The sequence below is a fragment of the Podarcis erhardii genome, assembly GCF_964252035.2.
Source record: "Podarcis erhardii genome assembly, chromosome: 13".
Classification (NCBI taxonomy): Eukaryota; Metazoa; Chordata; class Lepidosauria; order Squamata; family Lacertidae; genus Podarcis; species Podarcis erhardii.
Window position 1 is genome coordinate 51,151,509 of NC_138502.1, and position 26,418 is coordinate 51,177,926.

General features: G+C 44.5%; 2 protein-coding genes across 4 annotated transcripts in view; both read right to left on the bottom strand.

Annotated features, from left to right (window-relative positions):
* Positions 1–4,099, bottom strand: part of TGFBR1 (transforming growth factor beta receptor 1) — a 72,540-nt gene extending 68,441 nt beyond the window's left edge. For both annotated transcript variants that reach the window (XR_014150432.1, XM_081836333.1), the window contains exon 1: positions 3,987–4,099. The gene's annotated coding sequence lies outside the window, so the exon portion shown is untranslated. The remainder of the gene's footprint in view (positions 1–3,986) is intronic.
* A 5,360-nt stretch (positions 4,100–9,459) lies between these two features.
* Positions 9,460–26,418, bottom strand: part of COL15A1 (collagen type XV alpha 1 chain) — a 127,203-nt gene continuing 110,244 nt past the window's right edge. The window contains exons 34-43 of one of the 2 annotated variants that reach the window (XM_081837215.1): positions 23,926–23,972; positions 22,235–22,345; positions 20,301–20,445; positions 19,351–19,415; positions 14,765–14,893; positions 14,528–14,587; positions 13,433–13,492; positions 12,842–13,027; positions 12,224–12,339; positions 9,460–11,397 (exon numbers count right to left, since the gene is read on the bottom strand). In XM_081837215.1, the coding sequence (XP_081693341.1) occupies positions 11,190–11,397; positions 12,224–12,339; positions 12,842–13,027; positions 13,433–13,492; positions 14,528–14,587; positions 14,765–14,893; positions 19,351–19,415; positions 20,301–20,445; positions 22,235–22,345; positions 23,926–23,972 (1,127 nt within the window). In that variant the 3' untranslated portion in view covers positions 9,460–11,189. The remainder of the gene's footprint in view (positions 11,398–12,223; positions 12,340–12,841; positions 13,028–13,432; positions 13,493–14,527; positions 14,588–14,764; positions 14,894–19,350; positions 19,416–20,300; positions 20,446–22,234; positions 22,346–23,925; positions 23,973–26,418) is intronic. The other variant, XM_081837216.1, reaches the window with a different exon arrangement.

Below are 26,418 nucleotides of genomic sequence, written 5' to 3' on the forward strand. Positions count from 1 at the left end.
TAAAACAAAGAAGTGTCTACTGTGGTGAGAAAACAAAGAACACTGCAGTGGGCAACTTGGTTGCCCAGGGGTTGTCATCATGGGGCCCCAGGAAGTGACAGCTGTAGTCTGGCTGCAGGAAGTGAGAGCTGTAATTATTATTTATTAAATTTCATAGTGTTGCCATACGTCCGGGAATTCCCGGACATGTCCTCTTTTGGGGGTCCTACATGCCCACCCAGGGGGAATTTTACGTTTTAAATCAAATGTCCTGTATTTTCTTTTTTTAAGAAAAAAATAAGTTGTGTGCGTGCTGCTCTGGTTCTGGCTCTGGTGTGGGTGGCGGCAGAGGGAGCATCAGGCGATTGCCCTAAAAAACCTCAACTTTTTATGTCCAGATTTTTACCTCTTGAAATATGTCAACCCTAAATTTCTATACCACCCTTCAGGCAGTTTACAATATAAAAACTCAAAAATACATACCATAGTAACACACATTAACAATGACACCCACAGGGTTAGAAGGAACAGGGACGCCACATCATCCTCACTCCACTCCCTGCAAGGCTGTGCCACAGGAGAATTTTCTTGCTAGGCAAATTTTACAATTTACCAAAACAGCATCCATGATATCCAAAAAAGATTCACATCTAGCTCATCGGTCTCTTCTCTCATTTTCTATTACAGTACTTTCATCTCTTTCTTTCTTTCTGTCACTTAGTGGTGCCTTTCTGTATCACTGCCTTCTTGTTACATTTTAACCCTAAACTTCTACCTAAACAGATAGGTCTGTTTAGGTAGGCAAGATAGGTATATCTTGCCTTATTTCTTCTCTCTTCTCATTAGGACTGTGCATGGACTCCCAATCTGCCCTGTGATCTTGATCTGCTGCTCCCAAATCAGGCCAATTCAGCCTGTGCTGCCCAAGTGGTCGTCCAGCTCACCCCAGATTCAGTCTTGCAGTGGGGCCAATGTCTTTTTAAAGGGGTTTATACTCCTGTTTTAATATGCAGTTAAAAAAAAAATTATTAAGGTTAAAGGGCAGGCACACCAAGACAGCATAGGATTGAATCCCCCTGCTGATCAGCTGTTAAACAGGAGGATTCAATCCTGTACAGCAGTGTTTTTCAACCTTTTTGAGTCCATGACTCCCTTGACCAACTACATTATTTCTGTGGCTCCCCTGTGGGGCTCAGGAGCCCAGTTATGTCACCCCTTGCTTGTAGAGCAGGCAGCCCCTCACCCTTTTTCGAATAGCCTCCCTTGTGGAGTGTTTCCTCAGCCTCCTCTCCTTGAGAATCCTCCGGGTGGCCACTGCTGCCGCCCCTGGTCTCTGAGCTGCCCTCCCGCCTGCCCCACAGGGGCCTGGGACTTGTCTGTCCATTCCCAACAGCAAAGGCTGGCTGGGCTTTCTCACCCACTTGCTTGTTTAGTCTGAGGTTACCTTGGCTGCTGGTAACCAGCACCACCTAACCAGCCCCATAGGCACCATTCACCTGGGGAACTTATAGCCAGGGCTGCTGCAACCAACAGCACGCAAGCCTTTGGGAGGCAGACACGTGAAAAGGCATCAGAGGAGAGAGGAAAGAAAAGGACATAGGCTAGTGTTGCTCATGGTAACCATGACCATCATTCAGGGCACCCCATGGCACACTGGTTGAAAACCACTGCCATAGAGTACCAGTCACTACTCCTTTGCAAGTGGCTGTCCTTGCACTCAAGAGAAGCAGGCCACTCACAAAGGAGCAACAACTGGTACTTTTGGGTGTCTCCATGCAACCCTTCACCAATGTGCCACAGGTGGCCACAGCAATGCAGCGAGGTACTGGATGAACCATTTGTACAGTATTATCTATGGCAGGCACCCCCAACCTGTGGCCCTCCAGATGTTTTGGCCTACAACTCCCATGATCCCTAGCTAACAGGACCAGTGGTCAGGGATGATGGGAATTGTAGTCAAAAACATCTGGAGTGCCAAAGGTTGGGGATGCCTGATCTATGGGCACAAATGTAAACTGCATTTTTATGGCTGATGTATGGAATCCACTGATAAAATATGAATCCAAGAATGTCTGCAACTGAAAACTAATTTTTTGAACCAGAGGTGCCACAATGCATTTAAATGTATTTACAGTGGTACCTCGGGTTAAGTACTTAATTCATTCCAGAGGTCCGTTCTTAACATGAAACTGTTCTTAACCTGAAGCACCACTAGCTAATGGGGCCTCCTGCTGCCGCCGTGCTGCTGCTGCCTGATTTCTGGTCTCATCCTGAAGCAAAGTTCTTAACCCAAGGTATTATTTCTGGGTTAGCAGAGTCTGTAACCTGAAGCGTATGTAACCCGAGGTACCACTGTATTTATCTATGTTTCTACGCTACTCTTCAGTTAAAATTCTCAGTGATGTCAGATCTGTTTTTTACTCTGCATTTTCTGACCACACAAATATGCACTGCAAAATTGGGTCATGTCTGTCCATGAAAGTCATGCCTGAGATCATGTATTTTGTATCATTGCTGCTTGCAGTGAAATCTCAAGTGGTGGATGCAATGCCCCAAACGCAGGTTTTTGCACTAAGATGTTACACTGAAGTGCTGCGTCTTCAATATGTACAGTCTTTGCATACAGATCAGCTGTGATCATAGCAGGTTAGAAGTGCTTTGTGGACTGCTTACAAAAACAGCGTAACATCAGTAGCTGTAGATGCAACTTCTACAACCACCCACACACCCATTAAAGCAACAGGCACAACGGCTTTTGAGTTCCCATGATTTGTGCCATCCTTTTTACGATTCAATGCGGTTCTTGGCATCGGTGCAGTTTTGGCCTCAGCCGCAAGCACACCGAGTTGGGATGAATGCGGACATCGGTTAAATCTCAAGGCTTAAAAACTTCTTCAAAACACAGGCATTCCTTTTTCTGCGAGCAGCACGAGGATACGGGTAGTTGTACCCCGCAAGCTTCCCGCAGCGCCTCGCCGTCACGGTGCAGGAACAATGCCGGGTTTCCTCCGCTGTCTCGATCACAAGAAGTGTGATCTGAAGAAGTGTGCATGCACACGAAAGCTCATACCAAGAACTAACTTAGTTGGTCTTTAAGGTGCTACTGGAAGGATTTTTTTTATTTTGTTTTGACTATGGCAGACCAACACGGCTACCTATCTGTAACTCGATCACAAAGTCCTTCCAGTAGCACCTTAAAGACCAACTAAGTCAGTTCTTGGTATGAGCTTTCGTGTGCATGCACACTTCTTCAGATACCAAGTGTGCATGCACACGAAAGCTCATACCAAGAACTGACTTAGTTGGTCTTTAAGGTGCTACTGGAAGGAATTTGTTTTGTTTTGACTATGGCAGACCAACACGGCTACCTATCTGTAACTCGATCACAAAGTTTCAGCCAAGTGCTGAGATAACGTGAATCATCCCAAGGGGCACCACCCTGCCATCACCTTCCTGCCGCACCTCCCACACACAGGGCCGGATCGGTGCCACAGCGCCAGCCCCACGGTGGGTGCAAGAGCGACGCCCCCCTCCTGCTCGAGGGGGCAGCCAAACTGCGTCCCGCCCCTTCCTCCCCGCAGCGAAGCCCCCACAAAGCCCAAGAGACCCCCCTGCCCGCGCCAAGCAGCATCTGCCCTCGGGAGGCGGGAGGAGAACAAGGGGGCGGCTTCTGGGGCGCGCCCTAGAGTGCAATACTACACAAAAACAAGGCGCAATCCCCCCCCCCCCGCGCAAGAAACGCGCGCAGACGGGACTCTATAGGCGCCGGCGCTCGCTCGCTCGCTTTCTTTCTTTCTTTCCCCAAGGAGGCGAATGGAAGGGGGGGGGGCGGGCAGCCTTTGTGAGGGCGGCCTGGGCGACTCGGCCCGCGTCCTCCGGAGAATGCCCTCCTCCCTCCATCCATCCCCGGGCGCTTCCTTCTCCTTCACCCGCCGCCGCCTCGGGGAGCGGCGCCATGTTGCCGAGGGGGAGAGCCGGAGGCCGGCGGGCGGCGAGGCGCAACTCACCCGTCGTCGCCTCAGGGAGGAGCAGCAGGAGCCCGGCCGCCGCCGCCGAAGTCGCCCAGCGGAGCAGAGTAGCAGCGCAGGGGCCCCGCCGCCGGCTCGGAGGAGACGCCGCCGCCGCCGCCGCCATTGTCCCGGTCCCCTCAGCCCCTCTCGCGCCCCCTCGCAGGGAGCCAGCCAGCGAGAGACGCCTCTGGCCCAGTCGCGCCCCGCAGGCCCCGCCCCCCCCAGGCCCAGCCGCGCGCCCCTCCCCCACCCGCCGCCGCCTCAGCCGGGCGCGCAGGGTGAAAAAGGCTGCCTCCAGTCAATCGGGAGAGGGGAGCTCCTGATTGGCCGGGGTCGGCTTTCGGCCCCGCCTCCCCCTGCCCCCGCTGCTGCTGCTGCAGACGCAGCCCGAACCACAAGCGGCGAGGGAGCCGCGGGGGGAGGGAGGGAGGGAAGGGAGGGAAGGGGCGCCTGGTCTCCGCGACCCCCCCCCCCATTAGACTGAGGAGATAAATAAGCGAGAAGGCGGCACCCGTGGCGGGGACTTGGCGGCGCTTTCGAAGCTTCCTCGCTTTGCCCCAAGAACCGCCAGCCCAAATAAATGCTCTTGGCTGAGGCGAGGCAAAGAAGCCCCGTCGGCGCGCGCCCGCTCGGACGGGGGGCGGGGGGGGGGGTCCGGCGAGGCAGCGCCCCCTTTCCCGCTGGGTCTCCGGCAGAGGCTGCCCACTCCTCCGTGGCCCGGGCTCCTCTCCCGGAGCAGCCCCGCCCCGCTTCTTCCTTCGCGTCCCGCTTCCAAATTCCCGTTTTGGGACTCTTCCCTCGCCTCAGGTGAGGGGCGGAGTGCGGGTGAAGAGCGCCCAGCGCAGCCTTTCTCAGCCTTGGGCCCTCAGGTCTTGCTGCCCTACACCTCCCATCATCCGTGGCCGCCGAGCGTCCTGCTTAGGAATGATGGGAGTTGTAGTCCAGCAGCAGCCGCTGGGGACCCAAGGTTAGGAACAGCGGCTGCTCTGCCTGCCAGTCCGTTTCTGGACGGAACTGGAAGCGAAGCTGCTGCTGCTGCTCCTTGCTTAAATTCTGCTGGGACCAGGTACCTGCTCAGGACCCCCTTGGTGAGCCTGCTCAGCACATCACCCGGGTGCCCCGAGGAAGCAAGTGAGCAGGAAAGGGGCTTTTTCTGCCCCTGACACACATTCTTCCTTGTCCTTATGGTATTTTAGTTTTGTTCCTAGGTTGATAGCATCCAGTGGCGTAGCGTGGGTTGTCAGCACCCGGGGCAAGGCAAGTAATTTGCGCCCCCTAACCCATGGATTTGCACCCCCTAACCTGTGGATTTGCGCCCCCTAACCCCCAGATGTTGTGCCCGGTGCAGCCGGCCCCCCCTGCACCCCTCATGCTACGCCACTGATAGCATCGTTATTTTTTTGAAAGTCTTGTCAAGGTTCTTCTGTCCCCATAGACAGAGCCATTCCTGTCCAGGAGGCAGACGGAGGCAGCTGCCTCAGGCGGCAGAGCCCAAGCGGCGTCTCCACTGGTGAGAGCCTTACTGACTTGTGCCCTGGAACCTCCACATACTAGAATATCATCAGTGATTCAGCCTGTCTGAATCAGCTAAATTTTATAATGAATTCAAGTCTGAGCATCCATAGAGCATTTTAGGATGTTCAAAGAGCTACATATATATTATCTCAGTGATCCCCCAAATTACTCTGCCAGGTAGATAAAGTCTATTATACTTCAGACAGAAGAGTGGACAGCAGTAGCTTGCCTAATGTCTCTCGGAGAATAAATGAATAAAGGGAGATTTGAACCAGCGACTTCCCAGTTAATTGCTTACACTTTCATACCCTACACAAAACCATCTCTCGATGAACTCAGAAACGGCCTTATTTTTCTCTGTATAAGACAGTTTTTTTGAGATCAACACCAGAAAGCTTAACAACCCCAAAATACTGATTTATTAAATTGGGGTTAAAAAATAGGGGTTGTTTTATAATGGGGGCGTCTTATACACAGAAAAAATACAGTAATTTCCTACATGGAGTTTCTTCAGGGTACACAGGAAATGCAGAGCATTCCATTCTTACTAGGTTCTCACTAGCTGCCCTATTGTCATACAGTCTGAGCTGAAACATTTACCAAGATGTAAATTCTTTTGATTTAAATGAGAGCTACAATTCTAGCCATAGTTGCATATACACATTTTATTCTAAAATCAATGGAGATGGAATCCTTGTTTATTCTATGTAGTGCATACACAATCTAGATCTATTGCATGTTTTTTGCCCCTGGAAAGACTGGTTTCATTGAGAAGCTGGTTTTATTCCAAAAATAAAAGCTCATTGCAGATTGATTCTGCATTACCTTGCAGTGTGTCCATATGGAAACAGATGTAAGTAGCCCCAGAAATAGGAGGTGTGTCCATACCTGCCCTATGAAGTGTCACCACTACCTTATTCAAGGGTGGGGCTGTGGTCTAAACCACTGAGCCTCTTGGGTTTGCTGATCAGAAGGTCGGCAGCTCAAATCCCCACGACGGAGTGAGCTCCCATTGCTCTGTCTCAGCTTCCTGCCAACCTAGCAGTTTGAAAGCACACCAGCGCAAGTAGATAAATAGGTACCACTGTGGCTGAAAGGTAAATGGTGTTTCCATGTGCCCTAGCACTCATCACAGTGTCCCGTTGTGCCAGAAGCAGTTTAGTCATGCTGGCCACATGACCTGGAAAGCTGTCTGTGGACAAACATCGGCTCCCTCGGCCTGAAAGCAAGATGAGCGCCGCAACCCTTCTCTAGAGTTGGTCTAGAGTTGGTCTCTTCCAACTCTATGATTCTATGATTCTATGCTTGACAACCATATGTCAGGAGTGCTCTGATGGTGTTTCCTGCTTGGCGGGGGGTTGGACTCGATGGCCCTTGTGGTCTCTTCCAACTGTATGATTCTATGATTCTAACCCCAGTCACCTTTTACAGGACTTGCCTGTCCAAGGGTGCTTTACCTTTACCTTTTACCTATTCAAAGGTAACCTAACCAAGGGTCTCAAGTATCCTTGCATCTATCCTTGCAGACAGCAGAGTCTAATTCTGGATTGAAAGCAGCATGTTGAAGGGAAGCATGAATGACTCCAGATTGAAAAAAACTACATCAGTCTTCTACAAATGGTGTGTACATAGCCCATATCTGCTCAGAAATAAGTCCTACTGAAATCCTAAATGGGGTTATGATTGCAGCATTAAGATTATGTTTCTGAATTCTTCCCCCACCCATGACCTTTTCTGCACTGCAACCCTCTGATCTGTGCTTTTAATAACTGTCTGGCCCTGACAGGCAGAGGTTTCGGAAGTTCAGACTTTCCCGTCACAGTGCTGGAGATGTGTCTGACCAACTTGTCTGCTGTGTAGTTCTTAAGAATAGGAGTTCCAGTTCCATATGAGCCTTGAACTCAAATGAACTCCTGCTGGGGAGGATGAGATTGGACAATATACTTCCCTGACTCTACTTGTTGGTCACTTGTTGGTCATGGTGTGTCATATAAACAATTTACTATCAACACCCAAATTAATCCAGGAATCTGTTTTCAATGTCGGAAGTCAGTCCCGGCACATAACATGAAGGAGAGGCTTGTTTTCCCCCATGAAGTCACCATACCATTCCCGGCAACTGTGGGATTGAGAAGGCCTGCCAAGGAGATTCCTCTGCTGCTTGTTTTACTGGAAATGTTTAAAATATGTCTGTTTCCATATTAGAGAGCCATTCAGATGCTTGGATGAGTCCCTGTTATTGCATCTTGCAGATGTTGACAGGGTGGTTGGGGAGTGTATCCTACCATCCATTTGTCCATGTGTTGCCCATTTTGGCTACTAGTATCTAACCAAGAAGGAGTACCGGTAACAAGCTGGGTTTGGGAAGTGGTGAAGGCCACTGTCGTCTCCGTTGGGAGGTGGCAGACTCTTCTTCCTTGAAGGTTTTTAAGCAGAGGTTGGATGGCCCTCTTGTCATGTATCCTTTAACTTAGATTCCTGCATTGTACGGGGCTGGACTGAAATCTCCCTAGCCCATCAGAGATCATTGACCAGCGCGATCAAGGCAGTTTCAGTCCCATGATGGGGCCTGAATCCTGATTGGAAGGGATAATATTTTATTCTCTTGTTCATTATACTGTTTTAAATGTGCATTTTATATTTGACTTCCTTTAGTAATGTTGTCTTCTGAAATGTTAAGGATAATATTTTAGTTTCCTGTTAATTGTGTTGCTTTGAATGTATACTTTATATTTTGAGGTGTTGTAAACTGCTTTGATATTTTTTCTTTCAAATATAACTGGTAAGTAAATTACTGTTGTTGTTGAAACACTCCAAAACTTATTTGACATAGTTTTTAAGTTTATAGCACTGGAGATAAGATAGTGAACTGCAGCGCCCCATAACATAGCTACCAGGGGGCTGAAAAGCATTCTCCCAATGCTGCTCTCTGGACACTGTCCCAAAGGTAGGATCAGAACTACTCTATTACAGTGCTCCCAATTTCCAGAGCTGGTAGGGGAGGATAACATGGTAAATGGTACAAAAACGCTGAAGAGAGATCAAGATGCAAAAGAAAGTTCACATTCCCGCCGTCCCTCTCTCTGTAAAGGTTATCCATTAGGGCAGCCAAGGCTGACTTAGTCCCATGGTCAGGCCTGAACCCAGACTGTAATGAATGAAAATTGTGTGTATGTGTGTGTTTGGGGGGTATGGTTTCTATTTGTTATTATGGTATGTATTTTTGTGTTTTTACATTGTAAACCACCCTGTAATCTTCAGATGAAGGGTAATATAGAAAATTTAATAATAATCCAACAATGTTTGCTGCTGCCCCACCACAACCCATCCAGCACCTGCCCCTCAAAGGGGGTATTTGCAACGGGTCAATAGTTGTTGTCTAAAAGGTATAGAGCAGGTTTCTTTAGGAGCAGCTGTACCACTGCTTCTACACATTAACTGCCCCTATACATTATTTGTGGCCAGGATGTTGTTTTATGCATCAAAATGTACATATTAATATGCTCTACATGTTTTGTTAGGACATGTAGTAACTCTGTTATGCAGGGGGGTTGGTCTAAATGACCCCTGGGGTCCTTTCCAAGTCAACAATTCTATGCTTCTGTGCTCAAACCCATATGAGGCACTGGCCCTGCTTCCTGGACTTCTTCCATATCAACAGACCATAGCTGGCAGCAGCTCCTCAACTCATAGACTCTTGATGCAGACAGTCTACATCAGTGAGTGGTGGAGCCAGTTAGCAGTGTGACCAACACCAGGAGATACACACTTCATTCAATTCACATTTGAAGAGGTCTAAAATCTTTTCTCATTATATACAAGACTGTGAAATTATCTGGTATTAAACACGATTGTGGAATAATTTGGTATTATTTTTGTCCGCTTTTCTTTCTCAAATATTCCTTAACCAATATGATGAAGATATTTATACAGGGAAACACAAGTACTCAGCCCAGACAGTGGGAAATATGCTTTTATATTAATTAAAATGGAAAAATAGAACTGGATTTCACATTTTTACATCATATAAAAACAACATTGGTTACAATGATAAGAACTCTGGAAGAAAACAGCTTTTGACTTACAGCTAGCTATTAAATAACTGATTTGATGGCAAACGAGTCATAGAGATCACTAAAGAGTAGAGCTACTAGCTTATGTTTCAAAACAGTAATTATTGCCTGCCGTTATAGTGTTACATTATGACAATTTTAAGTGCATAGCTTATACAATATACTGTGAGACCATATAGAACCACAATGTTTACAGCATGATTGGAATACTGTTTTTTGTGAGGGTCATCATGTAGTTCATTAACAATTCCTAAAAGCTACAATTTAGTTCCAACGGAAAACTGAACAAATGAAGGGGAAGAGGTGAGGAGAGGAAGAGCAGCAAGTCTGCATTTCACTTAACATGGAATAATGATCCAATATCTATCTGAAAGAAAACATGACACCTGCCTGTCATTGCTTTTGACAATAAGGCGGCAACTTTCTCCAAACTGAAATGAGAGATGTAAACACATTATGCTGCCTTTCAATCAAATTAGCTACGGACAGTTTTGCCAGTACTATACACAGTAACGGTTGGGATCCCACGTGATTCCACAGACACTTCATGTTTTTCTGTTTTCTCTTTGCAAACTCTAGTTCTTTGTATTGCATTGGATGTCTCTCCTGAAGTTCTTCCAGGCTTTGGGAGAGGTGCTTTGAATGGGGCAAGGTTCCAAACAGAAGCTTTCTATGTGCCCTTTGGGGAATCAGCTATTTAGCACTATTATAATGATCTTTCAGCACAGTTCAGGGGTTTTTTCAAGACCACAGTAGCACCAAAATATGCATCAAATTACATTTCCATAGGGGTGAAATTCATATTCCTTGTGCTGCCCTCATGCAATCATGGGGGAGGGAGAGATGGCTTAATCCAAGGTCAGTTACATTCAAACTTGCTTCTACCCAAAGGAAGATGTTAGGCAAACTGCTTTGTAGGGTTCCAGTCTTCCAAACCATGGCCTTCTGTGTGCCAAGTTTCTTAGAACTATGCAGTTTGTTCCATAAAAGAGGGGTGTGAATGCATGCTTCTCAAACAGCTGTTTCCTAAGATGTGTAGCAACCTACTTTTGAAACTGAGAGGGATGTTTGAGAATCAGTTTTCAGCCTAGTATTGTGGTAGGCAGCCTAGGGCAGATGGAACGTGAAGCTAATGAGACAAGGATGTTCAATGGCTTTTTACCCAGCAGAAAGGTTTATGGAACTTTACATCTGCAATAGTAATTCTGACCCTTCCGTACTAGAGACAATTGTTCTAGCTACACTGGAACAACATACAATGGTCCCTCTTGTTTGCATACTATACCTGGTATCTCCAACCAAACTTTTCAGTAACTGCCCCAAGCAGGCTTATAATAGGGACCAGTCCCATATTGCCCAGGCACTTCTGTGTGGTTGTTCAGCCCAGCTGATCTACACAGTTTCTGCATGGGTTGAAATGTTTCAGAAGAATGAATTTCACCATCTTGGAATATGATTCTGCACTGAGGTATGCTTTCTTTGGTTAGGTTTTTCTTTTTTTAAAAAAAGTATGCAATTACAGTACAATATTTACATAATTTAAAAATTATATGTCAGTGGCAACATTTCTTTAATAAACTTTAAATTTATATTGGGAGTGGGAATGTTTCCTTCATATGTCTGAGACATAACTGTTTTCAATGCAAAGAGTGATGAACCTGTTGCTACAGCTATATGCCTTTTGATCCAATAACTTCCCAGACTTCAAGGGTGAGGCTTGTCCCATGACGGCCAGATCCGCTGTCCTCCAGGCTTCGCAGTAGTTGCTAATGAGTCGTATTCCATTTGAACTTGAACCATGCCAGACAACTTTCTGAGGCCTGAAGTTAGAGGAATGCTTTAGTAATATTCCTTGGAAAAACAATTCCATGTGTATGGCTAGTTCCAAGTTTGACATAAATTAACTTAATTTTATTCAGTAAAGTGCAGGGGACTTTAAAAGAGTTCACTTTCTGTAGGGATGATCGTGAAGTGGGGAGTGGGGTCCAGAGGGAGCACACTTCCCTACCTGCAGGCAGCCTCAGCCTGCCTGCACGCGTGACCTTGGGGTGCGGAGCACACACCCCCTCACAGACAAAGCCACGGCTGCTTGAACATCGTTGCCTCTGTCTAACCTTTTGCAGTCTCAGTAGTCTGCAGTGTCCTGTCTGTAACCTTTGTCTCTGAGACTTTTTGTCTCCTTTGTCATACACTGTGCAAGGGAGAAATGACGCGGTGGAAACAGGTGCCAAAATAACTTTGTACCACCCCACGATCTCGGGACCGGAAGATGTGTAAAGGTCACAGCCCAAAATGTATCTGCCTGGTTTGCATATTTGTCTCAATAAAAGGAGGCTCCACAGGACTGGCCGGCAGCTTGCATACAGCTCACCTGCATTATCAACTCCTGCTTCATGTCCATCACTTCAAATTTCCCTTCTGTTTTTACTGTTCAATTTAGGCCTAGTTTTTGCACCTTGCTCAGATGCATAGTTTTGGCCCTGAAGAAGGAAGTTATTAAATTCTCCCTTGGCTGCTGCTAGAGTCCAGGGGAATTTTAAATATGTCCAGAAGCATACTTGCAGAGTGATCTTGTTAAAACATTGGGCTAATATTTCACATAACACATGGTAACACCCGAAACTGTGTAAATGACTGTGAACTTACCAAGCTGGATCTGTCATGACATCCCTACCATCAAAGGAGTATATTGGAATCCGGAGGTCAAACTGCCCCCCATTGCCAGAGAATATTGACTCCCAGTTACTGAACAATGTTTCTCCCTACAGGAAAGAAAGGAAGCCAGCTTTTAGAAGTGAAATTGCCCCTGCCCTGACCAAGTTGTTTTCCCCACAGTTGTTTCACATCCGTGTTGCCTGCCTCTGTTTTTTCACTCTTTGAAATTCTACCACCATGCAGGGTACAGAGAGACCAAAGAGTTGCCAGATCACCACCTGAAAAATACTCCTGTTTCCTTAACAGCCCACAGCTATGGAGGAAAAACCAAGTATTCAGTTCCCTTGGTTTGTGGTGACAGTGGCTCAGCTGTGAAAATGCTCTGTACAAGCAGATATTCTTCCTTCATTAATGAATGAATGGGCGCAACCAAAGGTGGAGGAAAGTGGTGCTAAATGGGCATAGTTAAAGTAAAAATTGGGCTACAAGTCTAGGATCAGCAGGATTGTTTTTTCTGCTTACACCAGATCTATCAGTGTATTTACAGTGCATGGCACATTCTTATAGGGACGAGTTTTATAAAGCAAAGCAGACAAAATAAACTCTTACCTTAAGATTAACTATGGGCACATGATACCGGTCAGCTTTCCTGACCACCGTCAAGAGATCTTGCAGATGGGAAGACAAGAAAGCTCTGTATGTTGAGAGCAAACCAGCAGCCCGAGCTTGTTGAAAGCACTGGTAGTCAGCTCGCATGTCACCAGAAAACGGGGTGTTCAGGGCCACCAGATGAAGCTGCGGAATAAAGGATGGAGGAGCTTGGGGTTGTAGTGGTAATTAAGCCTCTAGCAGTGATTAGATATGGCTGTGCTGCATTAATGTCACAGCAGGGCACATCAGGTGGATTGTATTGACCATTTCACTGTATGTTTTTATATTCTTTGCCAACCTCTTTGAGGATTTACTTATAGTTAAAAGGTATACAAATTAAAATTAAAATCATGTGGAAGTGAACTTTTAAGAGGAATTGACTTTCCTGCAGCCAAGCCAGAAAGCCAAAGGCCAACAAGAGACTGCACCCATGCGCCACAGCAACGTTTCGTAGGATGTACCATGGGAAGAGAAATGGGGCAAAAACACCCTTTATTTACAAACGCAGCTAAACCACCCAAAACAGCACAAAACAAGCCTCCTACTTACACTTGGCCTTCGGCCGTCAGTATTTGAGGCTGGGATTGGTACTGGAAGGGGTTGAAATCCCTATTAAAACGAGAGAAAACAAGGGTAGAGACAGACGTGAGGTTTTATGAGCCATAACCTGAGCTTGGCTTTGCAGCTCTTATGACAGACATATATATTAGTTAAGTAAATCCCAACCCTCAGGAACCCAACTAGTTCCTCCTCTTGTGTAATAGGAAGGTGTCTTGTTGATTTTATTTATTTATTTTTTAAATAAATCACTAACGTTTTAAAAATGAAACACAAAACTGTTGGTAGATATGCCAGCCAAAATATGCTCACCATAACTGGGTTTTTCATATTCAAACTGAAATGTTCTAGAACCTGTAAACTGCTCTGTGACCTTTGGATGAAATATAAATTTAATAAATAGGAATAATAAACCTGAATAACTAATTTCCCTCCAGAAAAATACCATATTTTTCGCTCTATAAGATGCACCAGACCACAAGACGCACCTAGTTTTTGGAGGAGGAAAACAAGAAAAAAAATATTCTGAATCTCAGAAGCCAGAACAGCAAGAGGGATCGCTGTGCAGTGAAAGCAGCAATTCCTCTTGCTGTTGTGGCTTCTGAGATAGCTGTGCAGCCTGCATTCACTCCATAAGACGCACACACATTTCCCCTTACTTTTTAGGAGGGAAAAAGTGAGTCTTATAGAGCAAAAAATACGGTATTTGTTTATGGAGCAGCGGAACAGCTATCAGATGCTCCATAAGCTCTTAGAATGTTACACCTGTCCTCAGTCCTAATGATACTTCTATCCAGTAGTTGTCAACAATCATCGAAACTAGTGTAATTGCAAATTATGGACAAATACATAGACATATGTACACATGATTTGCCCAACAACTACCATCATTACTTCTTCACAGGGGATAGAAGGTAAGTGAAATGTTTCATAAACTCCTCATTCAGCTGACTATCATATTACATATTACCACGAACAAGGAGAGACTGGAGCTCTTAGAGGTCCCGTACTCATGTCCCATTACATATGGTCTCTGTCAGCATTTGATACCGCACTTCTCAATCAGAAAGGTGTTCTAATACTTACTGGACTTGAAATTGCTGGAGGTGGGGGGCTGTCAGCAGGAATAGGAATCAGTTCACCAAGCTGGAGTAAAACATAAAATAAAATTGAAAGGAGGACAGAAGCAGTGATGAACTTTAAATGAAAGAAATATTTTTCCCACTCGGGGTAATCTCAGTTCTGAAACATTCTTTCAAAAAACAAAGCAGGTGACAAATCTTGAACAGAAGATGAGTTGCCTATCCCCAAACCAACTGTTACCTGCAATTTCTTCCAACCTCCTTGAGTACGAATAAACACCTCACTGGTTTCGCTGAGGTAGATCAATGTGCCTTCGGACACCAAGTGGACCTTTTGTAGCATAGTGTCAACATTTCTAAAGCTTGTGACCTGTCAAGATAAAAGCATTAATTGCTCAAATAAAAACAATGGCCTATGAGAATGTACTTTTTATCTGGACAAGAAATGACCAAGAGTTCATGAAAGGATTTTTCTTTAAAGAAAGCAGAACCTAAGGGTTATGAATAATTAGTCACAGAGGCTATTTGTAACAGCAGAGGCAGTAGCTCAGTGAAGAAGTGCTTGCTCTACGTGTATAAGGTTGCAAGGTCAATCATACCTCCAGTTTCTGTAAATGGTGTCAGAGACCAGCACTGTGAAAATCCCTGGAGAGACACGGCAAGTCAGAAAAGTCTGTCTGTCTGTCTATCTATCTATCTATCTATCTATCTATCTATCTATCTATCTATGGGAAACAATAATCTTTCTCAGTTTCCTAGACCCAGCCTGCTGCTGTTGAATGAGATGAGATGTGTATGTGTTTACGATACGATACGATAATCTTTATTGTCATTGTCCCATACAGAACAATGAAACTGAAGGGGAAAAAATCTACATAAGACATTCAAAACCAACAAACATGCTATCCCAGCTATCAACAACCTGGTTAGCCCCCTAAAAACTCTGATACCCCATTTTAAAAATACAATACACTCCCATAGAGACTCCTTAAAGGTAAAGGGACCCCTGACCATTAGGTCCAGTCGTGACTGACTCTGGGGTTGCGGCGCTCATCTCGCTTTATTGGCCGAGGGAGCCGGCGTACAGCTTCCGGTCATGTGGCCAGCATGACTAAGGCGCTTCTGGCAAACCAGAGCAGCGCATGGAAACACCATTTACCTTCCCGCCGGAGCGGTACCTATTTATCTACTTGCACTTTGACATGCTTTCGAACTGCTAGGTTGGCAGGAGCAGGGACCAAGCAATGGGAGCTCACCCCGTCGCGGGGATTCAAACCGCCAACCTTCTGACTGGCAAGTCCTAGGCTCTGTGGTTTAACCCACAGCGTCACCCGTGTCCTTATACTGCATTTAAACCAAAATTGCATTTGGATATAAGCTGTTTCTCAGGCAGCTAGTCCTAGTCTTTATAACCCTGTACCTTCTTCCAGAAGGCAGAAGCTGAAAGAGATCATTTCCGGGGTGCGCACTATCCTGCGCTACCTCTGCAGCTTTTTTATGGCGCCTGGAAGCATAGATTTGATCCAAGGTGGGAAGAGTGCACCCAATTATTCTCTCCACAGTCTTTACAACCCTGACAGCATTGTTTTTCCCCTGACCGTGCAGCTCCCAAACCACACACACAGACATAAGTTAATACACTCTCAACAGTACAATGGTATCAACACAGGTCCTTTGAGAGATTGTTTTTCCGGAGGATTCTCTGAAAATATTTACGGTATGTGTGTTTGCGTACACACCATGCTACTGGAACACAAAGGGAAGGAAGAATAGGGGCAAAGTAGTAGAGCACCTTCTTTGCATGCGTAAGCTCCTAGGTTCAAGCTCTAGTTAAAAGGAAATGTGTAGGCCTGCTTGAGAACTGCTGGCAATATTGGGAGAATCAACAGTCTGCCCCAGGAATATGGCAGCATCATATATTCATATACAATGATATGTCTCCTTTGTCCTCTTCCTAGCTTTTGAAACAAGGTTAGAGAATATATTAAAGCACCGTCACAAGGCTGTGGATGTGTTACAGCTACACTAAAATCAAAGGTCACCCTTAAAGGTTGCAAGTGATGGGACTGAACTGACAACAAGAATAATGCTGTCCTTCAGCTTAGCTTAGTTTTTGTTTTATCTGTAATGCTGGAAGTTCGCAGCCTTTCCAAATGAAGAGGGGAATGTTTGGCAGGAAGACTAAAAAGTAGCTACCCTGGATTTTAAAGATCAAAATACTTTAACCTTACTGCTGTAAGGTTAACCAACAGAAATACATTTCTTTTTACTGTTTAGTTCATGACACATACATGAACATAAGGCATGAACAGCCATAGGCTTGAGGGTATTTTAAAGAAAAGTTCTAAATCCAGTTCATAAAATTACACAAGCAGCAAAGCAGGAGGTTGATTAAAATATAAGATTTTATAATAGTTCATGTAATAGTTCATGAAAAAAACCAAGATCTGTTTATTATGAAGGCTAAGAATTAATATTTACACAATTCATGCAGATTTCTTTGGAATGAACAACTGGCATATTTTATTGTATCTGCGTATATTTCTTGGAAACTGAAATCTGTGACCATCACAGAGGAAATGCAACATTAATTATCACAAGATACTGCAGTTTAATAGAACAGAAAAATTATTATTTACCGAATGAGTCAGGGAATATTTGCTCTTACAAGAACATATCTAAAAGTTATTTTTTAAAGGGCCAATGGGACTTCAAAACTGCCTACATTATACATCTATTCTCATTGGAGAGTGGTATGAATGTCTGAGCCTTTTAGACACTCTCTGAAGGAGAACAATTATGCTCATTTATGTTATGGAGCTCAGCCTCCCCTGAAAATACCAACCCAGTTTAGAGGAATTCAGATCGACAGTTTCCTTAGGAAGAAACCCCAGACTCAATATTAATTGGTTAATATAATAAATTTCTATCTATCTTTTCATAATTCTCTGAAGGTGGACAAAGACTTCTGCAAAATCACAGAAACAGTTTACTGAGCAATCATCTGAATTATATGTGCAGCAGCAAATAAACTCAAGAACCAGCACATCAATCAAGGTTTTCAAGGTCATTAACAGAGGCAAATAATATCTGACTGTGGAGGAATTTCAAAGATGTGGATCACCACCAAAAACACCTGGTTTCTGGTACCTCCTAATCTAACAGATCACAATGGCGGGCCAAAGAGCAGGACCTTTGAAGATCATCTTGAAACCCGACAGGTTTTTATGCTGTTGAATAAAATATTAAATCATCTACTTTGTCATTTCTTGAAAAATAGGATGTTTCACTCCTTGTAGATATTTGAATCATATGCTTCTTTAAAGAATAAAAAAGTCACCCAACTTATATGTTCCTTTGATTCTTCTTAGATGGAAAATTACGTATTTCCAGATCAGATGTTTAGCAGTCCCAATGTGATTGAGGGCAGCCTGTGAACTTGCAACATGGAGGGACTGGTTGTATGAACTGGCAGAACCTCAGTACACACAGCTGCCACAATCTGCATGATTGCTGCATGTATTTCTTGAACCATTACATTAGCAGAGATTGCAGTTGAAATGTATAAGCCGCTCTTCACTGACAGTGCTTCATGCAACAATGTTGTTGTGTAATCACTGTTGGCGTAATGTGAACAATGAGTCGTGTCTTGAGGAGCATATCCCTCATGTCTGTAAGTGTGTCAGGTGCACTGGGCTAGCACAGCAACAGCAGCAGGGTCGAGTGTATCATTCACTCTCCCATTGGTTCAGGAAATGTGCCCACATGTAGAGATGGGTCTCTCTCTCCCCCCACCTTTGGTGATCACTCATAGCAGAGTAAGATTGTCTTCCATTAATATGGTCTTAACAGTCTGTCCATAAGTGGAGGTCAGTTGTGGATCCACACATCCTTCCACAGTGGGGACATAGGTTTCTGGGTGGGAGTTGATCAGGGTGAGGGTTTGCCAAATGTGCCTTCCTCTTAGCTCATTTCTCCTTTTTGCCCTGAGTTTGTGCTTCTTCAAAGTCCATGACACCTTTAGCAAAGGCTGTTCTTCAATTGGAGTGCTCACAGGCCAGTGTTTCCCAGTTATCAATGCCTATACTACATTTTTAAAGATTTGCCTTGAGAACATCTTTAAACCTCTTTTGTTTAAAGAGAGATGGGTATAATACTCTCTAGAGCATTGCTTTCATTATGGTTCTGTCCTGTCCTGTTTGCTGTCAAAGTCTGACTCTGAATCTGTGAGAATCAGGGGTAGAGATTGGGTTTTACATTGCAGCATTAGCTAGCATGGGGATAGTGTTAGTGAATCTCTCTGTAATATGTATCTTTACTTCAAAGACCTTTATAGAGTAGGTAGTAGCATAGCTGCCAACGCTTCCCTTTTGTAAAGAGAAATTCCCTTATTCTGAATAGGATTCCTTGCAAGAAAAGGGAAAAGTTGACAGCTATGGGTAGTAGTGATTAGTAGTATTGCGTTGGGAGACAATAAACACTTTGTTACTTTGAACAGTGCAGGGGAGGAGTTTTTGCCTTAATTGGGGACTCTGAATGAAGATGTTCTGCTGTGAGCAGGAAATCTCTGAAGACTCCTCTGCTGATACATCACATGGGTTGAGGTGTGGTGAACTACAGACTGACTTCCACAAATCACCAACAATCACTCCTGAGTTGCAAGCCTACTATCAATCCTTGTGTCCTTGCAGATTATCATGTTGGGACCACCAAGCAACAGAAGTGGCTCATACCCACGGTCAGTCTAACTTGTTTTTGTCTGAATTAATATTTCTATTGCACTGAAAGTTTTAGGAAGCTCTTAAAGAGGCAGATACATGTTCTTACCAAGTTCCTGGTCCCAGGTAATCCAGGTTCTCCAGGAGGTCCTGGTGGGCCTGGAACAGCTGCTGCTTAAATAAAAGAAAACCATGGTATATATTATTATCTCCTTTAAAGAAACTGACTACAGTGGTGCCCCGCAAGATGAACGCCTCGCAAGACGGAAAACCCGCTAGATGAAAGGGTTTTCTGTTTTGGAGGCGCTTCGCAAAACGAATTTCCCTATGGGCTTGCTTCCCAAGACGAAATGTCTTGCGAGTTCCTGCGGGTTCCCCCCCTTCCCCCCTTTTCCTAAGCCGCTAAGCCGCTTATCAGCTGATCCGCTGATAAGCCGCTTATCAGCTGATCTGCTAAAAGCCGCTAAACCGCTAATAGCGCTAATCCACTAAGCTGTCAATGGGCTTGCTTCGCAAGACGAAAAAACCGCTATACGAAGAGCCTCACGGAACGGATTAATTTCGTCTTGCGAGGCACCACTGTATATTACTGCCTGTCTGGAAGATGCCGGCAGCAGCAGTACCTACAAGTTAACACCGCCTACAAGTTAACAGTTGTTGGTTTACAACATACAAGCCCTTTGCGTTGCCTCAAATATTTTCATCAGGAGATTTTAGCTCTAGGCCTGGTGCAGGTTGCTTTGGATTAAGCTATAAAACAGGTGGTGGTCAGTGACTGGTGTTTTGGCATCAGCAGTCTCTGGGAAAGAACAGATATGAACTGACAAATAGAGCCAGACTAGACGTTTGGTGAAACACCTTGGTTTTTAGAATTTGGAACTAGCTGTATCATTCTTGGATCCAGGCCCTTTCCCCCCTCCACAATTCAGCCAGCAAGTGCAAAGGTAAAATATGCATAAGCAAAGAAAGCTGTCTGCTTGGGAGGCAAATATTTACGCCAATTCATGTTCATGTCCACATAGGTGCACCAGGCAGAAAGGAGACATCCATGTGACTTACCTGAGCCATATAATGATGGAGGCCCTGGTGGGCCAGGAGGTCCTGGTGGGCCAGGAGGTCCAACTGGTCCAAACCCCGGAGGGCCAGGTAGTCCAGGTACCCCAGGGGGGCCTCTAGGCCCAACCACTGTGTCTCCTTTTGGTCCCTAGTAAAGAAAACACTTCAGTAAAACCAATCTCCTCAAGGGATTATTACAGTAAATGCTGCAGCTGCAACAGCCTGAGGAATAGCGCTGATACCTGCAATAGGCACCTATGTCCATAAAAGTCGGAACATTTTGAGGGCTTTTATGTGTCAAACCTTATTCTATAGCATTACAGAAGTACGTTCCATCACATCCATCTGGAGTCTAAAGCCCATGCAAAGTTTCACCATTTTAATGACAACTACGCCAGAGTGGCGCTGTGGTCTAAACCACCGAGCCTCTTGGGCTTGCCAATCGGAAGGTCAGTGGTTCAAATCCCCGCGACAGGGTGAGCTCCCATTGTTCGGTCCCAGCTCCTGCCAACCTCGCAGTTCGAAAGCACGTCAAAGTGCAAGTAGATAAATAGATACCACTCTGGCGGGAAGGTAAACAGCTTTTCCGTGTGCTGGTCTGGTTTCGCCAGAAGCGGCTTAGTCATGCTGGCTACATGACCCGGAAAAACTGTCTGCGGACAAACGCTGGCTCCCTCGGCCAGTAAAGCGAAATGAGCACCGTAACCCCAGAGTTGTTCGCAGCTGGACGTAACTGTCAGGGGTCCATTACCTTTACCTTTTACGCCAGAGTTGCAAAAATAAGATTTTATGGAGGGTGGCATCTTATTCATTATCACTGAAGAGGATACCAATTTGCACGTGTTGATTTGTATGGGTAGATGCAGATTTAGAAATAATTATTATCATTTAAATACATATTAATGTGATACCTCTCACCATAGTGCGGAAGACTGTGAGCAAGCTCAGGGCCTGCCCATACATCCACTTGTCCCATGCCTAGGAAGCACAGATCCAAGGGGTTTGTCCCCTGGCCCTGCTCCTTTCCCAGGGAAAACCCACTCTTAGAACTAAGTCAGAGCAAACAGTAATCCAGGGAAAACCTGACCCAAATTGCCATTTGCTCCGATTGGGTGCTAAAGAGCTGTAAGCAGCAGGACAAGATGATTAGCCCTCAGTCTGCTGTCCAGGTGCTAAATGTCAATGGCAAATTTAAATTCCCTCCAGAGGACATCTTCTGGTAGCAGACAGTCCTCTGTAAAGTAGGACACCCGGCCATCCTTCTCATAAGTAGGGCAGATACAGAGCTTATGTTTCGTTAAACTAGGTAAACTCTACACTGAGAGGCAGTGGAATTATGTGCTACTTGCTCTCAGTACAATTTACATTTGCCGTAATGCCTAAATGATGTGCACAAACATAGATTCTTGTGCACATATTTCTGGTAACGTTATTTATCACTCAGAATTAAAAGTTGCTGGGGGGCAGGGCGTGGTGAGCATCAGGCATGTAGGATTCCACATACATAGGGTGGTTTCCAACTGGGTTTTACTCAGAATAGGCCAATTGAAATGAATTTACCTAAGTAAATCTGCACAGAATTTTGCTTATTGGTTGCCATAAATTTGATTTTAATTAATTTTTATAATGAAATGTTTTTAGAATCGTTAGATTATTTTGATTGTTGTTAGCCGCCCTGAGCCCAGCTTCGGCTGGGGAGGGCGGGATATAAATAAAATTTATTATTATTATTATTATTATTATTATTATTATTATTATTAGTCTTGTCTATTAATCTCAATGGGACTACTCTGAGTTGAATAATAGCCACACAAGGAATGTGGGCTGTAAGGCAAATACATGTAATTCCGGGATGGGTCAGATAGTCCCATTTTTTTAAAAAAAATACATTAATAAATAAATGATGGGACCATTTATTATACAGAAGGAAGCCTTACCACTGGTCCTGGTCTTCCTGGGAGTCCTGGAGGTCCTGACATAAAAAAGCCTCCATTTGGTTCTCCTTTTTCTCCTTTAAGGCCAACTTCTCCATTGACTCCTTTCTCACCCTAAAAAGAGAAGGCAAACAAAGTAACATCACAGCAATACTATGTGACCTAATATTTGTACAAACCTAAGAGATTACTTTATTGACTTGATACAAAGCTTGAGTGTGCTTTGCAGTATATTTTTGTATGGGCTGATATAAAGGAAGGAAGCAATGGTCAGTTATACTGTAGATCTAGCACTCTGAAAGCTTGCTCATGTACCAAAACATTGTGGTCACATCCCCACCATATATTCAAAGCATATTTCCTTCTCCCTTTAGATAATACCTGTTCAACCATGTATGTGTAAATAAGGAAAAAGGAATGAAAGAAAGAAAGAAAGAAAGAAAGAAAGAAAGAAAGAAAGAAAGAAAGAGAGACATTTTATTGGGATATCGTTATATAAAATATGTATAGGGAGGGATACTGTGCAGTTTAAAGATCTTAAATTGTGGCCATGGGTTATTGTTTTTGTTTGTTATTACAGTAGGTATTTTTATGTTTTTATATTGTAAACCTTCCTGTGATCTTTGGAGGAAGGGTGGTATAGAAATTTAATAAATAATAATAAACTGTAATTTAGAGCAGAGGCTTAGTTCCATCAGAGAAAATTTATGTATTACTATATCTTACTGAATAGTAATATATAATAATACATACAATGTATTTATTGTGAAATACAAATATTTCCTGCTGGTGATATAAAACAGTATTATGGACAGCAAGTACTACTTGCACTTTGGCGTGCTTTCGAACTGCTAGGTTGGCAGGAGCAGGGACTGAGCAACGGGAGCTCACCCCATCGTGGGGATTTGAACCGCCGACCTTCTGGCGGTGGTTTAGGCTCAGTGGTTTAGACCACAGCGCCACCCACGTCCCATAAGTGTGGATAGGTATAGACATTTTCATTCTTTGAATGACAGAGGTCTGGGCCTTTGGAATCCATTTGAAGATTTAGATTATGATTCAGGGTTCAAGACAACGCATAGAGGAACATTTTATTTAATCCTCACAATGACCCTGTTTAGGTTGGTTAGCCCAAGAGTCAATACCTTACAACCTATAAGTGAGTGGGGATTTGAATGTAGATATTGCCTACCCAAATCCACTGCTCTACACCACATCTGAAAAGGAAAGCAAAAATGTGGTATCTATGTCTGTTAAATCATCTGAGAAGCAATGGTGTGTTTGGGGAAGAGGACTACAAATGAAGAAGAGTTAGAGAAGCAATCTCTGAACCTTGGCAGAGACATCTCACAGCAAACACCATCAATGTCAAGGTGCATATAATGTTATCGGTACCAAGGTAGGCCGCCAAGGAGCTCCACACATCTATAGCATTTGAATAAGTGCTAGCCAGGCTATACCTTCTCTTCAAATCCTTCCACTGATATGTCACTATGTTTCTGCCAAGGGGAAGGTGCAGGCTGTCACGGCAGGTACCCTCTTTGGATTGGACAGGGGAAACTCTATGAAAAACACGGCCAGCATGCACGTAGCAACTATTATGCTGAAAATTTACAAATAATTGCCTCTAAAAATCAGACAATGTGCTGGTACTTTATTAAGGAAGAATTCAGCTGTCAATGGGAAAGAATTACCTTCATGATGTTTAACTGGCTAAAATAAGTTGATGGCAGAGGAGGACCTGGAAAGTAAAGGAAATAATTTTATGGATTTTCTGTTTCTGTTAAGTCCACACAGATCTATGAAGCAGAGTGAGGCAGCAGCCTCAGGTGGTGGAGTCCAAGGGGCAGCCCCCACTTCCAGACAAGTGCTTGTGGCTGTAGCTTCCAGGTTCTGGGAAGATCTCAGGAGAGTCCTGCGAGATCTTGCCACAAGCCACTGCTGCACCCTTTCCCTGCCACTGCCAGAGAAGCAAGGAGAAGTAGCCGTGTGAAAGTGGATCCCACTCTTCCCACCAATATGTAGCAGATCCAAGTGCTCTGCCTACCAATTGCGGCGGATCCCACCTATGTATACTCTAAATATAACCACCACGTGTTATCGTATGCTTTTTGTGTGAAGGTAAACTTAGGCAGAAGTTGAACAAATGAGAAAAGATTTATTTTGCAGAACAAAGCTGATAAAAGAAAGGATGTGTCAGAGATAATGTTCTTTCAGGAAACAGTCAACCTATTCATAATTATACTAAGTTTAGTGGATGTTACAAGCTTCTAAACAGGGCAGTAAACACACAGCTTCTTTTAGATGTCAGTTGCTTAATTCAGTTATAACTCCTCAGTTAGGTGTTACTGGTTTCTAGGCTAGGTGGTAAATGTTTAGCTTATTTCCAGTTATTTCACTTCAGTTCCTTAGCCTAGTTGCTGCATAGGTATTACAGATTAATACTTTGGTTCTTAAAGAAGGTGGTACTTTCTGTCAGTTACCCAACCTTCTATCAAAGACACTCCTGAGGTACTTTGAATAGTATTACAGACACAGGCGATCGTCACACCCACTGGCGGAGGAAGAGGGGGTTGGAGGAAGAGCCATCCTGGCGGGGTGCCATCGTGGCTGCCCCCCCCCGCCTGCACTGGGCACCACGCCCCCACAGGCTGGGCACCACACCCCTGGGATGCGTGCTACCCATCCCCCCACCTGCTCTCCACCCCCTGGTGCCGGAGCATGAAGCTCCGCCACTGCCCACACCCCTTTTAACTGGTCTGCAAAACTTCTCTTTCTAGAAGATGTCTCCCCTCCTGACTGGGATGAGACCCAAGTAGACGGTATCCTCACAGCTCCTACTTCTCCTGCTCAAACTCAGCCCTTAAGTTAACTCCTGTCTGAACGTTCTCACAAGACACTAAACATTATCTTCCAATCTAAGCTCAGTCTCCTTTCTCCGGCTGCAGCTATTTTCCTCAGAGTGGATGTTACACACAGAGACCAGAACTCTCCCTCCAGCTCTCTCTTAAAAATATCTGAACCCACTGTCAGAAACGGCTCCTTTTATTCTCCCTTCCAAAGTGCTGGCTCCACCCCCCCCCTTTGACCAGCAGTCTTGGTAGCCAATCAGAGAGAGGCTCCAGCCTTCTGGTGGAGTTTGGAGGTCCTGGATCCCCAGACTCTGGTCTGGCTCAGCTGTCCATCACACAGTGGCTTCTGAGTTCCAGTGAGATCTTGCTGGAACTTGGAAGCTGCAGGGCTTGGGGAGAAGAGGGGCAGCTGGTATAAGATAGCTCTCTTTCTCCTTTCCACTCACCTCTGATTTCTTACACTGAGATCTAACTCCTTCCCCTGGAGACTAAAGCCCTAGTAGTAACCCCAAGTCCTCAAGGAAAGAGTTAAACAGCAGCAACCTTGACAAACAACCAGCATAATTCCCTGTTTCATATCATTCGGATGTTCTGAGGGTTTTCTTTTTCATGAATCAAGATATTGTTTATTGTTAAAGACAACTAGCAACCATAGTCAGATGTGGTGAAAATTGTCTCTATAGAAACTAGCCTCAACAGGCCCTTTTCTATTTCCTCCTGTTTACTTCTCCACTCCAAGACTTGCTTATGATGTGACAAGAATCCTTGAAAACCTGTCCTGTCCCTCAAGAATGTGTGACTTTTCCATACCAGAAAGAAAGTCAAGGCCATGGAAGATGGTGATAAATTGTCTAAATGAGAATTCAGCTATGCAGAAAGTGATCCAGATTACCTAGAAACACTGAAATTTACTATTCATATTAAGCAGAACTGGGGTGTGTGTGTGTGTAAGTGTACAAAATGCATTGTTACAGGTATTTTACATCCACCTCAGCACATCCCATAGTTAACAATGATGTTTAGAACTAATCCTTATTTTGTTCCAATTAAAAAAAAAAAAGCTTAGGATTTATGAAAAGGAAGTATCTCTGGTTTCTTGAAGGTAACATGGCGAAATACTTGAATTTTGTATTCTCCATTCCCCCTGACTCTTCTCTCTCTCCATGTTTGCTTGGTTATTTTAAAGAAAACTGTATAAAACTAAATCAAAAGCAGTAATGAAAAACATTTAGTCTTCCCAGTTTTATGGATACGGTGTGGATTTCCTTCTAGCATTCTCTCATGCATCATCACCTTTAAAAGCAAACACACACACGTTAAATTCCCTAATCAGCT